The 16,626-nt window shown below is 41.0% G+C and overlaps 1 protein-coding gene across 1 annotated transcript; it reads right to left on the bottom strand.

The window, feature by feature from the left end:
* Window positions 1–580: 580 nt before the first annotated feature.
* On the bottom strand, window positions 581–16,201 carry tmem54a (transmembrane protein 54a). The gene is made up of 6 exons (XM_076978726.1): window positions 16,012–16,201; window positions 13,947–14,140; window positions 6,986–7,045; window positions 6,246–6,437; window positions 5,564–5,704; window positions 581–2,923 (listed from the first exon to the last, which is right to left on the bottom strand). Exons 1-6 carry the CDS (start codon window positions 16,028–16,030, stop codon window positions 2,795–2,797), a joined length of 735 nt encoding a protein of 244 aa, XP_076834841.1. The 5' UTR covers window positions 16,031–16,201; the 3' UTR covers window positions 581–2,794.
* Window positions 16,202–16,626: the final 425 nt, after the last annotated feature.

Raw genomic sequence — 16,626 nt, 5'->3', positions numbered from 1 at the left:
TAATCTAACCTGGCTAGCTAACAGAGTGCTAACATGCACTGGGTTTATTTAAAGCAAAAGTAACATTAGCTCATTAAAACTCTTCCTACATCATTCTAACTACCCTATATTTTCTAACGTCGTATTTCAAGTGGTTGTCGACCTGTTAATCAAAATAAAAGTGTATAAAGATTTCATAACACCGGCTTACAGGTTTTCCTTTTTTCATCCTGTTTCTTCTCCAAACGTTAGAAATAGACGCACTGTCGCAAAACGCCGTTAAAAGGAAAAACATCGCGCCCTCTGCTGGCTGAATGACATTAAGATAAAAACTTCATCCATCACGAGTGATTTTGCGGCGTTACTGGTAATATATTAAAACAACCAACAGAAATGTAAAAGAAGTAGAAAAACTCAGCTATATGCAAATTTAAGACGTCCAAAGTACATTTAGGTAAGTGGCATGAGGTCGCCCCTCACAGACACGCCCCTCACGGTTGTAACGACTTTGATATGTTGATTCTTAGTGATCCATCATAAAGACTCATTGTTAACCAGCCTACCAGTGCAGAGCTAATCAATTAATCATAAGTCCACAAAAAAAAGGTAATATTGCTTTTTCACTCACACAATTGAAGTGTATACACACACACACACACACGAAGACCTGCTAATAATAGTCTGCAGCTGTCTGTAAGCTTTAGATGTTATTATTGTAATTCTTAGTATTTAAAAAAAATAGCGATTGGAAGAGGTAGAGTACCTATTAACAAGAGTGTAATCCATCTCTGCATGTTTCTACACATCCCAGAACAAAAACAAAGAAGCTGGAATATTTGAAGAGAAAATGTTCATTGTACTAATCGTGTGTGTGTGTGTGTGTGTGTGTGTATTACAGATAAAGGCTGCATCTGGCCTTATTTTGACAGGTTGACAGTACTAATCTGTTGCTGCTGAGTGTTCTGTTTGTGTCCTTGTAAATGTTCATTGCAGAAAAAGGAATAAGAGTCCTTAAGACACTGTATGCTTGTGTGTGTGTTTGGGCCTCAAAGAAAACAGGCAATTTAAAATATAAGCACAGATAGGAATGTGTAGTCCAAGGCAAGTTAGAAAAACAACAACTTTAGAAGTACTGTACGCATATTGAGAATGTTCAGGATTAATATTCATAATAAAAATACATAAATTCATAAAATTTCGTAACAATTTGCCCTAAAAATTACAAATACATATAAAATAGCAGACCAGCACCATCACCACCAAGTATAAACCAAAATATTGATGTCGGCATGAAAATTGCTTTCAAAAAGAGAACTGAACAATCAGTTTGAAGTTTAATAGTCAGGTTATTAGTCCAGTCTTTAATATTCTAAACACAGGTTATTAGTCCAGTCTTTAATATTCTAAACACAGGTTATTAGTCCCGCGTTGAATATTCCAACACAGGTTATTAGTCCCGCGTTGAATATTCCAAACACAGGTTATTAGTCCCGCGTTGAATATTCCAAACACAGGTTATTAGTCCCGCGTTGAATATTCCAAACACAGGTTATTAGTCCCGCGTTGAATATTCTAAACACAGGTTATTAGTCCTGTGTTGAATATTCTAAACACGGGTTATTAGTCCCGCGTTGAATATTCTAAACACAGGTTATTAGTCCTGTGTTGAATATTCTAAACACGGGTTATTAGTCCTGTGTTGAATATTCTAAACACGGGTTATTAGTCCTGTGTTGAATATTCTAAACACAGGTTATTAGTCCCGCGTTGAATATTCTAAACACAGGTTATTAGTCCCGCGTTGAATATTCTAAACACGGGTTATTAGTCCTGTGTTGAATATTCTAAACACGGGTTATTAGTCCTGTGTTGAATATTCTAAACACAGGTTTGTTTAGGTGTGGAACTACAGCGTTGCCCCTAAGGGGAGACAGTCCTGGTGATCTGGGTAGATCACATTCCAATACAAATAACCCAAAACATCCCTCAGAGGGGAACTGCAGGACATAGAGCATCCATACACGTGTCATACGGGGGCCACGTTCTGCTCTACGTTTCCAGCATAAATCCTCTTTAATTAGGCCCATTCCATGGAGTCTCATTAGTAATAATATATGAATTATATTATATTGAATACATTTGCCTTTGATTTCTCAGAGATAGACACACATACACAGTATATAGAAATATTTCTAACTGGTGGAAACAATGTCCTTCCCAGTCTTCTCATCCAGTGCGTGAGTCTTTTCACTGTCTGTGAAAGAACTTCAAATATGTGTAAACAGAGTTGTAAGTTCCTGTTCAATCAAGTTCCACTTCAAGTCAGTTTTTCTTCCATTCCAGTGTTGACAATGCACGTGTATTTTTAATGCGGTCTTTCCCCACGGGCCACAACCGATACATCAGACGATACAATGGTCCCATTATCACCATGTATCACTATTACTTCACCACGGTTCTTCTTTCCTCATTCCAGAGTCATCACACTGTTCCTCTCTGGTTACTGGACACCAGAGGCTGTAATGTTCTTTGGAGAGCTGATCTAGGAACAGCGTTTTGGCTTTCATAAGGCGATCCAGATATCCAGGACGTGCAGGACACATGCAGGATGTGCAAACATCCTTCAGGACAAATCAACACCAGCACTGCTCCACCCACCACAGTCTTCCTCGTCTTCCTCACCTCCATCCAGACTCAGTGGAAGCTCCACCCATCCACAAACTGCTCCACCACAAGCACCCCCTATAGTCCCAACACTGGGGGCATCAACCTGCTGAAGCGCCACCCTGTGGCCAGATGGTGTGTTGCGTCCAACTCACAGCTCACTGGTCTCCTCCGTGGGTGTGGTTGTGTTGAGCAGGTCATTTTCCTCTGTAAGTTCCTCCACTTCAGGGGTGTAGTTGGGCATTTCTTGGTTACATTCCTCCGTGGCACGAAAACGTACCTGAGATTACAGCAAAACCGCAAATTAAAACATGGCAAAGATGCCATAATAATTAAGGAATTGCTGACATAACATCAAAAAACACACAAAGCCACCCCACTCAAATACCAGAGATGTTCAAAAGTCACAAAATACTAGTCCAAGTCAAGTCACGAGTCTTTTGGCTGGAGTCCAAGTCCAGTCTCAGATCAACACCAGGATATGCTTAGAAACAATCACCAATATTGTTGAGAATTTTCAAAAATGTATTTCTTTTTTTTTTAATGTATTTTAGCAAAAAAATCACCAACAACGATGCAATTGTGTGCTCAAAACCATATAGTACACAGTCATTTTTGTTCCGTGGTTGTTTGTATCGGTGTAAAACTCAATGTGTTGTTGATATTGGGGGACAAACATCTGTTAGAGATTCGAACATCAAAATAAACATTATACCACTATGGAAAAATTTTCTTGTTAAGTACAATTAATTAATGTGTACATTCATTTACTCACCAGGTGTGTTTTATATATTAGCTGTAATGACCCAGTGTCTAGTGTAAATTATATATGCTTGATTTTATATTGTTGCTCAACTTCGTCTTACTTTATTTTCTTGTACAGCACTTTGGCAGACACTGGCTGTCTTTAAATGTGCTATATAAATAAAGTTGATTTGATTAAACTATTTCACCTAAAGAAGCTTTAGATTAAACATGTGCAGCATTTGCAACAGCAAGACAACCAGGAACAGAAAAAGACACATAAATGAGAAAAACAGCCACTAAATAATGAAAGCATGAAGAGTGATGTACGATATTGTAATGGTGAGGTATGAAGAGTAATGTACGATATTGTAATGGTGAGGTATGACGAGTGATGAACGATATTGTAATGGTGAGGTATGACGAGTGATGAACGATATTGTAATGGTGAGGTATGACGAGTGATGAACGATATTGTAATGGTGAGGTATGACGAGTGATGAACGATATTGTAATGGTGAGGTATGACGAGTGATGAACGATATTGTAATGGTGAGGTATGACGAGTGATGAACGATATTGTAATGGTGAGGTATGACGAGTGATGAACGATATTGTAATGGTGAGGTATGACGAGTGATGAACGATATTGTAATGGTGAGGTATGACGAGTGATGAACGATATTGTAATGGTGAGGTATGACGAGTGATGTACGATATTGTAATGGTGAGGTATGACGAGTGATGTACGATATTGTAATGGTGAGGTATGACGAGTGATGTACGATATTGTAATGCTGAGGTATGAAGAGTGATGAACGATATTGTAATGCTGAGGTATGAAGAGTGATGAACGATATTGTAATGCTGAGGTATGAAGAGTGATGAACGATATTGTAATGCTGACGTATGAAGAGTGATGAACGATATTGTAATGCTGACGTATGAAGAGTGATGAACGATATTGTAATGCTGACGTATGACGAGTGATGAACGATATTGTAATGGTGAGGTATGACGAGTGATGTACGATATTGTAATGGTGAGGTATGACGAGTGCTGTACGATATTGTAATGGTGAGGTATGACGAGTGCTGTACGATATTGTAATGGTGAGGTATGAAGGGTGATGTACGATATTGTAATGGTGAGGTATGAAGGGTGATGTACGATATTGTAATGGTGAGGTATGAAGGGTGATGTACGATATTGTAATGGTGAGGTATGAAGGGTGATGTACGATATTGTAATGGTGAGGTATGAAGGGTGATGTACGATATTGTAATGGTGAGGTATGAAGGGTGATGTACGATATTGTAATGGTGAGGTATGAAGGGTGATGTACGATATTGTAATGGTGAGGTATGAAGGGTGATGTACGATATTGTAATGGTGAGGTATGAAGGGTGATGTACGATATTGTAATGGTGAGGTATGAAGGGTGATGTACGATATTGTAATGGTGAGGTATGACGAGTGATGTACGATATTGTAATGGTGACGTATGAAGGGTGATGTACGATATTGTAATAGTGAGGTATGAAGGGTGATGTATGATATTGTAATGGTGAGGTATGAAGGGTGATGTACGATATTGTAATGGTGAGGTATGAAGGGTGATGTATGATATTGTAATGGTGACGTATGAAGGGTGATGTATGATATTGTAATGGTGACGTATGAAGGGTGATGTATGATATTGTAATGGTGACGTATGAAGGGTGATGTATGATATTGTAATGGTGACGTATGAAGGGTGATGTATGATATTGTAATGGTGACGTATGAAGGGTGATGTATGATATTGTAATGGTGACGTATGAAGGGTGATGTATGATATTGTAATAGTGACGTATGAAGGGTGATGTATGATATTGTAATAGTGACGTATGAAGGGTGATGTATGATATTGTAATAGTGACGTATGAAGGGTGATGTATGATATTGTAATAGTGACGTATGAAGGGTGATGTATGATATTGTAATAGTGACGTATGAAGGGTGATGTATGATATTGTAATGGTGACGTATGAAGGGTGATGTATGATATTGTAATGGTGACGTATGAAGGGTGATGTATGATATTGTAATAGTGACGTATGAAGGGTGATGTATGATATTGTAATAGTGACGTATGAAGGGTGATGTATGATATTGTAATGGTGATGTATTTGACCTTGTTGGCGTTGACGGGTGTTCTCCTCCAGGGGCAGGGCAGACGCAGGAGGGCAGTGCACGATACAAAGCAGCGGCCGGAAAACGCCACCTCCACACAGGATATAATGATGGACAGCACCCATAGAGTCAGCGTTGTCCCCTGCAGGACGGGGACACACCAGGGAGAGACACGTGAAGACTGGAAGGAAGGACTGGCCCATTTTTGTCCAACGCTGGACCAGATGGACCATTTCCCTTAGAAGGGTGATGGGGTGTGTGTGTGTGTGTGTGTGTGTGTGTGTGTGTGTGAAACTGGCCCTATAACAGTCTGTGTGTGCATGTTTGTGCGTAAGGGGAACTTGCCCTATAATAGCATGTTTACTCTGTGTGCATCTGTGTGTCCCATTCAAAAACTACTCTAGCATTAAACTCTCACTCGGTATTTTCAGAAACTTGATCCAAGTTACTTATTGTTTGACAGAAACTATAAAATGGGATATTCCCACATTCTAGTGTTCCAGAGTGTTTACTGGACCATTCTGGGTTCAGCTGTGGACACCAGTCACAGTCCAGCATGACAAGGCCCAACTCCAGAGAGAAACCACTGCAGTGGTGTGGGGTTCCCACCCTGAATGGGAAACCCTGTGGGTGGGGCCTACACAGAGAGGCGGGTCTTCAGGGTTGGAGGGGGCGGCACTTACGTAGACACGCGTGGGGTCGAACGGACACTCGTTGGTGATGCTGTAGGTGTTGACGGTGTCGTTGAGGTTACATTGTGTCAGCAGACTCAGACCGCTGTTACTGATCGCAGTCACCATGGAGGCAAACACACTGACTGCAGACGCACAGCCCAGCAGGCAGGCCAAGACACTCAGTACCAGGAGCAGCCACTTCTGTAGGGGCACAGGGCCTCACACGGGTCATCGTGGAGCACAGCAGTACTTTAACATTTACATACTCGCAATTCAGCACCCTTATCTAGCGCAATTTACATATATTCATCATTGCCTTCACCAGCAGTTACACAACAACACTACATCAACCTTCTATGTGGAGTTAAAATGTTCACATGAGAAAACAATATTCTAAAGTGTTTCTTTTCCAACATTACCGTTCGTGTGTAATATCTGTAGTATTAAATGCTGCTTCTGTACGTGAAGAGCATTACTAAATTAAAAAGGAACAATAAGAATAGCAAATGTTAAAATGCCTCCAAAATGCTTCTCTTAAATGTATATCCCTGTGTGTGATACTGACTAACTGACCTAACTGCAAGCGCAGACAGAATTCTGGGAATGGTTAGTAGGTAGAGTGAGAGAGAGAGTGAGAGAAAGAAAGAGATATAGAGAAAGAAAGAGGTAGAGAGAGAGCGAGATTAGGACATAAAACATGTTGCACAAGAGACGGACAGACAGACAGACATGAATGTGAATGTTCTCACCAGAGACTTGTTCTTCAGGTTTTTAGACAGGACGATGGCTGATATTCCACCGATAACTGCCTGTATGCAGATGAGGTAGAAGTTCTAGATTATGTTTACTCACATTACTGTAATTTCATAGGTTTGTGTTATACTCAAGTTAAATCAGTGGTTCCCAAAGTGGGAGGCGCGCCCCCTAGGTGGGGCGCGGAGCTATTGCAGGGGGGGCGCGGAGCTTGAAAGTAAAACGTGCACATGTGTCAATATTAGGGATGCACCGATTCCGATATTAATATCTGAAAAAATTCTAGATCGGGTATCGGGGACAATGTGACCGATCCATAAAAACAGATCTATTCAGTCTAATTCTATGCTTGTATTGCTTGCTTTTTGGTGTTAGTTCAACCTTAATACTCGCGCTGGTGGTATTCCACTTAGTCCGTTTATTTGCTGGTTTACCAAAATAAACCTGGGCTCCAGCAATACTTCATTGTTCATACATGAACTGGTGAGTTGTCCAAAGCTCATTTAATGCATTACTTACAGAAATAAAATAGCTAAATAAAACAACAATATTCCATACGCGCGCTCAACTCGCTCCCTTAAAGAGACAGTACACATATTTCTGGCCGTTACATGCTTTGTGCTCTGCGTGATGTCTGCGCTTGCAAACTAGCTGCATATGCACGGACGTAATTTTGGGGGGGGGACGGGGGGGACATGTCCCCCCCACTTTTTCAAAAGCCGGCTTTGGTCCCCCCCAGTTTTTACAGTTAAAACCAAATATTTAAATAGCGACGAATCTATGTCCCCCCACTTTTGAAATCAAAATTACGTCCATGTGCATATGTATTGCTGTTTCTCTTATTTCATCTCCTTATTTATTTTAAATTATATTTAGAATTCTTGAACAATTTAAAAGGTTTCTTGCAGTTTATTTTTTTCATGTTTGACCAAAGTTGTGAACCTATTGTTTTTGTAAGTTTTCAACACATCCCTAGTCAAGGGGGGGGGGGGGGGGGGGGGGGGGGCGCAAAAATATTCTCATCTACTAAAGGGGGGCACGGCAGAAAAAGTTTGGGAACCACTGAGTTAAATACAGGTTATAACATCTACTTAAAAATAGTACATTTCGTGTTAAGAATTGTAACTTGCTATATTTTAAATCACTTTCTGAATACAAAAGACATTGCATAGAAATTTACTGCAGTTGAATGCTGGGATGGATTCTGTGGCTTATAAACAAAGATGTCTAGAGACGAGTCAGACACCTGCACGGACCCGTCTACACGCAAACCTGAGCACGAAGCAGATGGAGTGAAACCCTGGTCAGATCTGAAGAACCACTCTGAACCCCCCCTGTCATAATGACCACAATGACCCCGGTCAGATCTGAAGGACCACACTGAATCTCCGGCCAGATCTGAAGGACTGCTCTGACTTTAAATGCAAAGACAACAGCTTTATTATGTGTACTGTGTGTTTGCCCAAAGACACTGAACTATCAGCTTACAAAAACTCTACGTCAAACCTGCACAAACATGAGGCAAGTTACTGCAGTACTATTACAATCAGGGCCGGCGCTAGGGGGGGGCAGAGGGGGGCATTGCCCCCCCAAATTGTGTCTTTGCCCCCCCAAGCACAATGCAAGCAACGGCTTTTTTATTACCTCTGAACCAATCACAAAAATGCATTTTGCTTTACAGCGTGAAGATATTTCCTTTCTTATTCCTGATTGGCTCTTTGAGTCATATAAAAATCGGCAGACCGCCCCAAACGGTTCAGTTCGGCAGTATATGTTCTGTTAGTGTGAGTGAAAGACAGGTATACTGGTAAACACTCTTCTGAGTTTAAACTGACTTCCACATGGTAATATTTGCTTAACTGTGGCTTTTCGTTGCTTTAATGTTACTCACCTCTTACATAGGTGTTGCTTAAATTATTTTATTAGCCGTTAGCGGTTAGGCTAACTTTGTTCTCCTAAACCTGCGCGAACGGCGGAAGCGTTTAAATACTTGCCGCGCAGTGTTGTCCGAAACGATATGTGGTAATAAAAAACAAGGGAATGAACATTTACCTGACGAATTTTAATGTTGCTTTTTCAGATTTGAAAAGTGCTGGAATTTAGGCTAAAGTACTTGAAAATGTTGAAATTGTAACTACTTCGTTTCACAACAAATATCTGTCTGAATGAACAGTTCTCTTGTCTTAGGTTAACAAATACGAGCCTCTTGTAATTCCAGGACGAAACATGAGAGAATGTGAAGACGTGAAGATTGGGCGTTTTGAAAGTGTGATTAAAAAAGCGAATTATTTTGAGTATATGTATAAATATTTAACTTAATTAAGTTTAACGTGCTGAGAAATATTGAACTGGACCTTTAAAGTGAGGTACAAGTGCTTGAATTCCACCTTGTATAGGTGTATGAACCCGGCAAACATGACATTGTTCATTGCGCTGAGGCGCGGCGCGCGAAGTTGCAAAATTCGAGAGGTGCACGACAGCGCGCGAGGCTGCTCTTTCCCCCGTGCAAGCCGTCGCGGCTCATGGTTTAAACCACATATGTCAAAGTCAAGGCCCGCGAGCCAGATCCGGCCCGCGAATTGATTATTTATGGCCCCCTGGATGATATTGAATTACTATTGGAACCGGCCCGCAGGCCACAGCCGCCCGATGGTGTTTTGTACGCAAACACTACATTCCCCACAATGCAACGGTAGCCCGCGAAGTCACTGCAGCGCGAAGCGTCGCGAGGGTCCGCGCGGCGAAAATGACGTAATCGCAGTGGCTCCGCCAGCGCAATGAACAAAGTCATGTTTGCAGGGTTCATACACCTTTATAAGGTGGAATTCAAGCACTTGTACGTCACTTTAAAGGTCCATTTCAATATTTTCCAGCACGTTAAACTTAAATATGTTAAATATTTATACATATACTCGAAATGATTCGAAATAATTCGCTTTTTATTCACATTATTTAATGGTTGTTTATTTTCCCCAATCTTAACGTCTTCACGTTCTCTCATGTTTCGTCCTGGAATTACAAGAGGCTCGTATTTGTTAATGTAATACAAGAGAACTGGGGGGTATTCCAGAAAGCGGGGTTAACAAACTCTAAACTTAACCCTGAACTCTGAGTTGTCTTACCCCGATCTGACATACTCAGAGTTTTCGGTTCCAAAACGGCGGATCGGAGTTAAAGTAATCAGGGTCGCTCAACTCTGAGTAGGTTGACCCAGACAGAAGCGCGTTCACGCGTAACTATAAAAGGCATTCTTAATGGAACGCAGATAAATAGGATTTATCATGGACTTAAACGCGAAAATCAGCCGAGCATCGTATTTCACACCACTGTAGCTTGAAGTATTAATGACTGCGTATGCAGAATATTTAGATATTATTAAACGTAAATGTAATACTGCGGTAGCTGCTAGAGAAAGGCAGTCAGCATGTCAAAAAATTGCCAACAGAGTTAATGCGTGAGTGAAAATGATATTTTTATATTTAGCAGAAGGGTGCGATTATATTATTTTCTCCACCTTTATAATACTGTATTGAGTTTTTAAATATTTTTTAATTGAACACTTACTGATTCCAGGTCTAATCTGAGTGGTGTGAAACACACATGGCATCAGATAAAAATGAAGTATAAGAATATAGTACACTAGGGTTTGCAATGATTTAACTATTACACTGCATTACACTGATTTAACTATTACACTGCACTACCTCAGGCCTACTCTATTCAGATGTGTTGTACAGTGTGGAATCATACACGGATCCTGGCCATCTGGCTTCAACATTTGTGATGAGGTGAGAAGCATCACATATGATCTTGATGGGGAGAACGGTCAGTTCAATTCAATTCAACTTTATTATCATTATGCTGAAACAGGGTTGTACAGCACAATGAAACACTTTTAGGCTAGGCCTCAGTGCAATTACATACTACAAAATATCACAGCAGCAATTACATACAACATAGTGCAGGACAACATAGTGCAAGACGGTCATGGTGCAAGCCAGGCAATAGACATTAAATAAGCAAGGTAAAAAAATGTAAAATAGATAACAGTATAAGGTATGAAATATAGAAATATAAGTACAGTATGTACAGTGTGTGTGAGGTAGGTAAATGGGACAGGTATATGGTGCATGGTGCCAAAGGGCTGGTGGACTGGTCTCTGGACTGGTGGCAAATCTGAGATATAGTCAGGGGGAGGTAAGTCTATATATGTCCAGTTTGAGGGAAAGTGGCTGGTGGCAATAGCTACGTTAGTTTTGTTACCATTAAAGATAAGTACATTATTCATTAAGGATTATAAAGGTTAGTACCTGTACATTAATGCTATGGATGGATTTTCTGTTTATGTAATCGCCTTTATGTTCTAATGGTGCTGGAATAGGTAGCATATGTAGGTTCCATCAATGCAGCCAATCACTCTAGGAAATCCTTAAAATGTAAATGGAATGAAGTTTGTTATATAGCCTACTGCTTCTCCTTTGCTTAATTTCTTTATTGTCCGTGTGAATTAAAGACAAACCTACGATGCTGTGGAATTCCTCTTTGATGTCCATAACTGGCTTAAGCCCAGGAAACGCCACAAAACTGGGCACTAGTCATTTTGATGCCAGACATAGTTTTTGGACAGACCGACATACAGTAGCTTTGCTGACAGATCCCGCATCTCCTACACTATAAAAAAAAATTCCACTAGCAAAAAACGAAGAGCGACGTATAACAATCTGGAGAGAATTTAGGGCTGATCCGCGATGTGTAATATTTGAAATGTGACGCTTAATAATTTTATTGACGTAAGTATTGGATTGTGCTGAAAAACGATAACGTTCATTAAAAAAATAATCCGAAAATGATAGGCCTATGTCTATTCGGGGTTTTATAAGGCGTTCCCGACGAAGAACTCAGCGAATAAACTGAGTTTCAATATCCACATGATCCTAGAGCAGTGGTTCTCAAACTTTTTACACAAAGTACCACCAACTGTCAAACGAAAAACCTCCACGTACCACCACACCCCCCCCCCCCCCCCCCCCCCAAAAAAAAAAAAAAAAAAAGAAAAAGCTGTTTGGCTTTGTTGTTGACGGGGGGTTAGCGAACGTAAATTGTTACCGGGAGGATGTAAAATGGACACAAGATAAGTATTATATCGCGGTGGTTGGTGCCAGAGCGAACTAGTAACTCATTGAATCATAGATGTGGATCAGAGGTAAATAAACTAGATTTTTTTTGTCGGCTTGAGAAATCGGATGTGTGGCGTGTGAAGACGGTCAAATGCGTGTGTCTCACGCTCAATGCGTTAAAGTTGGCAACCCTGCTCATTACACACATATGTTATAATGTAGTTCTCCTGTAGTTCGTGTTGGTAGGGGTTTACAGCACAAAAAGTCTTCGTGCGACATGCCCTCATACTCATATCGCACGGAAACGAGCAAGTTGGCTAAATCTGCGACATCTATGGATTCATCTAACTGCAGTGAGAAGCATTTACTCATTTTAATTCTCTCGGTCAATGTTTGTCTGACGTTGTTCGCCATTTCATCAATTCTGCGAGTGACTGTGTCGTTTGAAAGATGCACCAGATCGAGCTGTTTAGCGACATTTTCTCCGCAAATAATACGAGTCATCCCTTTTAGTTTCTGAATTTCAGGACTTGTCATAATTCTGTTTTAATTTAAAAAATGTGTTGTGTAAAAAAAAAAAAAAAAAAAAAAAAAAAAAAACACTCAAAGCATCTTTTATTTTCCGAGCTCATCTGGCGTACCACCGCGGGGTGCTCTGCGTACCACCAGTGGTACGCGTACCACAGTTTGAGAACCACTGTCCTAGAGGAAAGGACACGTCATGATGACGTGTTTGTAACTCTGGGTCAGGTCCAAGTTAACCTGCCAGCGAGCAGGTTAGCTTCAGAGCATAAGTTGCTACAGTAACTGACTCCGGTTCTCTTTAAGCTCGGTTTCTGGAACGGAAAACCTCGAGTTTCCGTGAACTCTGAGTTAACTTACCCGGGTTTTCTCGCTTAACCCGCTTTGTGGAACACCCCCCTGGTTTAAACTATTCCTCGCCATCACAGCCAGTATTGTTATACTGTGCATAAATACCGCATTGTACCAGTACGTTTCATAACATCAATAAAAACTTCAATACTTTACCAGATTTTTTACCATTAAAGTGCAGTAGATAGATTTCTTATTTTATGTACTTTCATATTTTTTTCTTTTTCAAAATAGAAATGTGACGAATACTCCCTTTTATAACAGAATTTGTATTCTTTTGTTTTCTTTATATTTTAATTTCCCAGTAATATAAATATTCTCACTCATTCCTATTTCCATGTTTGAATATTCTCAGTCTGTGTATAGGTACATTTGTCAGCCTTTCAAGAAATAGAGTTGTTCTATTAGTAATGGCAGTATTGAAATGAAATACAATTAGATAAACTTTGTTCTCCATTTACATAATCAACATGTATTTTTTAATCATTGTGTTTTAAGTTCGAAAATGTGCATTTTTATTTCTTTACCTAATACATCACTTTAAGCCAGTATCAATAGCCATCATTCATGCACAAATCAAGCCTTGAATATATTTCTGGCTTCATAAACATGACTATCAACATGCCCCCTCATTATGTTTTACTGCCCCCCCAAGCAAAGCAGTCCAGAACCGGGGCTGATTACAATCGTAGTTAAAACAGGTTGCATTCAAAGTTTTGTAGCTCAAATTATCCACAAGATTGGATTCTAGGGAGAAATAATGAAGGTCTCTGGGCACATGGCCCTGTGTGGGGAACCTACACAGTTCATTACTGCAGACACTCCCACACGAGGTTAGAACTTGGAACACTGCCAGACTTAATGCTTACACACACACACACACACACACACACACACACACACACACACACACACACACACACACACACACACACACACACACACACGACGGCTGGGTGGTTGCTACCGTCAGGCCTGCGGTGAGAACGATGATGTTGGCGATGGCGTACTCGAGTGTGGCCGCCTGGACGTTGACGCTCACGTTGCGGAGCACTGCACCGTGCACCAGCGCCCCCAGCAGGAAGTTCACGTGACCTGCAAGCACCAGGCCCAAGCCTGTCTTCATCAGGACCTTCGTGTCCTTCAGGTTCCTGCAACACACTGGAGACAGGAAGGTCAAACATCTCGTTGAGACCTTCACAGGAAGCACTTAAAGCACGGCTTTAATCCAGCTCCAACCTACTGGACTCCAGACTGAACTCTGCACACCTGGGACTGGGGTCATTTAAAGCAGTGAGGGTCAAATAGCCACCGATAGTGCTGCTGACATCACAGACCAACTACCTGACAGTCAAGGGTCGGGAGACCACACTGAACGAGGTGTGTAGTGATTAATGCTGGCCAGACTCTATTCTATCTTTTCTATTTATTATTATAATATCTTAAAATGATAATTTCCTCTAATTTCCTCCATTTTGTTCTCGAACTTGTAGACCGCTGAAAGCCCTGAAGAAACCATTTCTCCTTCACAGTGGAGAAGAGGAAGTTCACCAAAGCTCATCTGGCTTGATTCTGTCTACCCACATAGCAGTGACACATTCACACAGCTATCGGTTTTGCCTCTGATACAGTTTATATATAATTGGTCTTTCTAGGGACAAAATCAATCTCAATGAACAGCACCCCCTAGAGCACTGGAGTACAAGCACAACCACCACGTGTTGCCTCACATAAAGACAAGGGATTCATCTCCACATGGTCCAGATTATTCAGATGGGTAATCCCAGGGAATTATTCAGATGGGTAATCCCAGGGAATAGTCAGTAAATTGGAAACTTGAGGTCGATAGGAAAATAAAAAACAACTAAAATGCAAATCAGCAACGGACCACTTTTGAGCCTACAGCATAAACAACCTTAATGTTTAACAAGTGTGTGTGTGTGTGTGTGTGTGTGTGTGTGTGTGTGTGTGTGCAAACAAAAGCAAAGCTGCCAATCAGGTTCAGGAAGCTCTGACCTTCAAGAGAAGTTCTGGTAGAACCAAACCTACAAAAATACGATATTCAGACCTTCTGCTCCACTTAAACAACAAAAATATACGACAACAACGTGACAACCAGGTGTTTTGGAGAAGCACACAAATCAAGTTCATGCCTGTGCATGAACAGTTAGGCAGTGACACAACGGTGTTGGAGTTGTTGTGGAGCCTGACTCATAAAGACAAGCAAAGATTCAATGTCCAAAAGCAACCTGGACTATTACCACTGTTTGGTGACAGACAGGCGTGTGTGTGTGTGTGTGTGTGTGTCCTGGTGAGTCTCTGCAGTGTACTGTAGTGATAGAGATATTCAAAACTGCAGGTTCCTGAAATTGTGTAGTTTTCTCTGTACACTGTGTACACCCTTTTGTATGAAAATCGACTGAACAGATAAACCAGGATCACTATCTTGAAACACCACGCCTACGCAAAGGAGCGACTCACCGAGCAGCATACAAGTCTGAACACATTTATTATCCAGGACTTCAAAACGAATCCATGGTACACACTCCTTCTCTTTTCCACTCCCATTCCAAATACTCCACACACACACACACACACACACACACACACCTTTTAACGGTGACATAATTACTACGCCATCGTGCATGCGCCCTAAAAAGTTGGAGCCAAACTGAGAATGAAGCTTTGACAAAGAAAGTTCTGTTTTCTTAACCAAGGTTTCACTAAAGCTACAATTTACGATTCGAACAAGTAAATACTTACTCCGAGTAAACTCGTAAATTCTGATAAGACGTGAATTCAAACTCTTGAGCCTACCCCACCTGGTCTGTAGCCAGGGCCGGAGTGGGACACTTTTTCAGCCCGGGAGTTTTATGACCAAATCCGGCCCAAAATTATTTTTCCCTCCCAATCGGCCCAAACTAGAGATTAACATGAACCGGCCCATCGGGAATCCTCCCGAATCTCCCGATTAGCCACTCCGGCTTTGTCTGTAGCTCGCCTTCGGAAGGCGCATTTAGACGTTATCTTACCTATATTCATGAACTTCATCTTGTTTCCGAATGTTTCCGTATCAAGTCATCCTTAATCTTCATAAACTGTCTGTTATTGTCCGTTTATGAGACAGAATGTCCCACTGAGTTCTTCATTTCCGTCTACCTGCGGTTATGGACGATACATAGGCAGGTCTGCGCAACACACCTGTAGGCGCCCTACCAATCACGCCCTAGCTCACCTGCCCTAGGTACGTCTCGTTGGCGCAGTCCATTATACAGGGGTGCACAGTAACAATGCTCGTAATGCGGAATCTACCACGATATAACATTTAAATATATAATACCATAGAGGTTTAACTAGACCGACGGCTATTCAGAACATAGCATAAATCAATCCGAAATAAGAATCGATTACAGAATAAAACACTGTTACTCTCTAAAGCGACGTGGATTCACCCTGTTTTGAAGGTGAAACCCAGCAGAAACAGAACTGGAATCCACAGGTGATCGCAGATAAGTGTATAGGCAAATAGGTGACCTTCAAATAATCACTGGATTAAAATATTAATTACACACATTCCACACTTAACATATTAATTACACACATTCCACACTTAAAATATTAATTACACACATTCCACACTTAAAATA

The sequence above is a fragment of the Brachyhypopomus gauderio genome, chromosome 17, assembly GCF_052324685.1.
Source record: "Brachyhypopomus gauderio isolate BG-103 chromosome 17, BGAUD_0.2, whole genome shotgun sequence".
Lineage (NCBI taxonomy): Eukaryota > Metazoa > Chordata > Actinopteri > Gymnotiformes > Hypopomidae > Brachyhypopomus > Brachyhypopomus gauderio.
The sequence above is the reverse complement of the archived record's forward strand: the minus strand, read 5'-3'. Positions and strand labels throughout refer to the sequence as shown.

Excerpts from the sequence above, each read along its gene's own strand:
- tmem54a (XM_076978726.1), bottom strand. Across the intron at positions 5,705-6,245 it reads TCGACCCCACGCGTGTCTAC|GGGACAACGCTGACTCTATG; the intron begins GTAAGTGCCGCC and ends CCCGTCCTGCAG. Across the intron at positions 2,924-5,563 it reads CACCCGTCAACGCCAACAAG|GTACGTTTTCGTGCCACGGA; the intron begins GTCAAATACATC and ends CTGTAATCTCAG.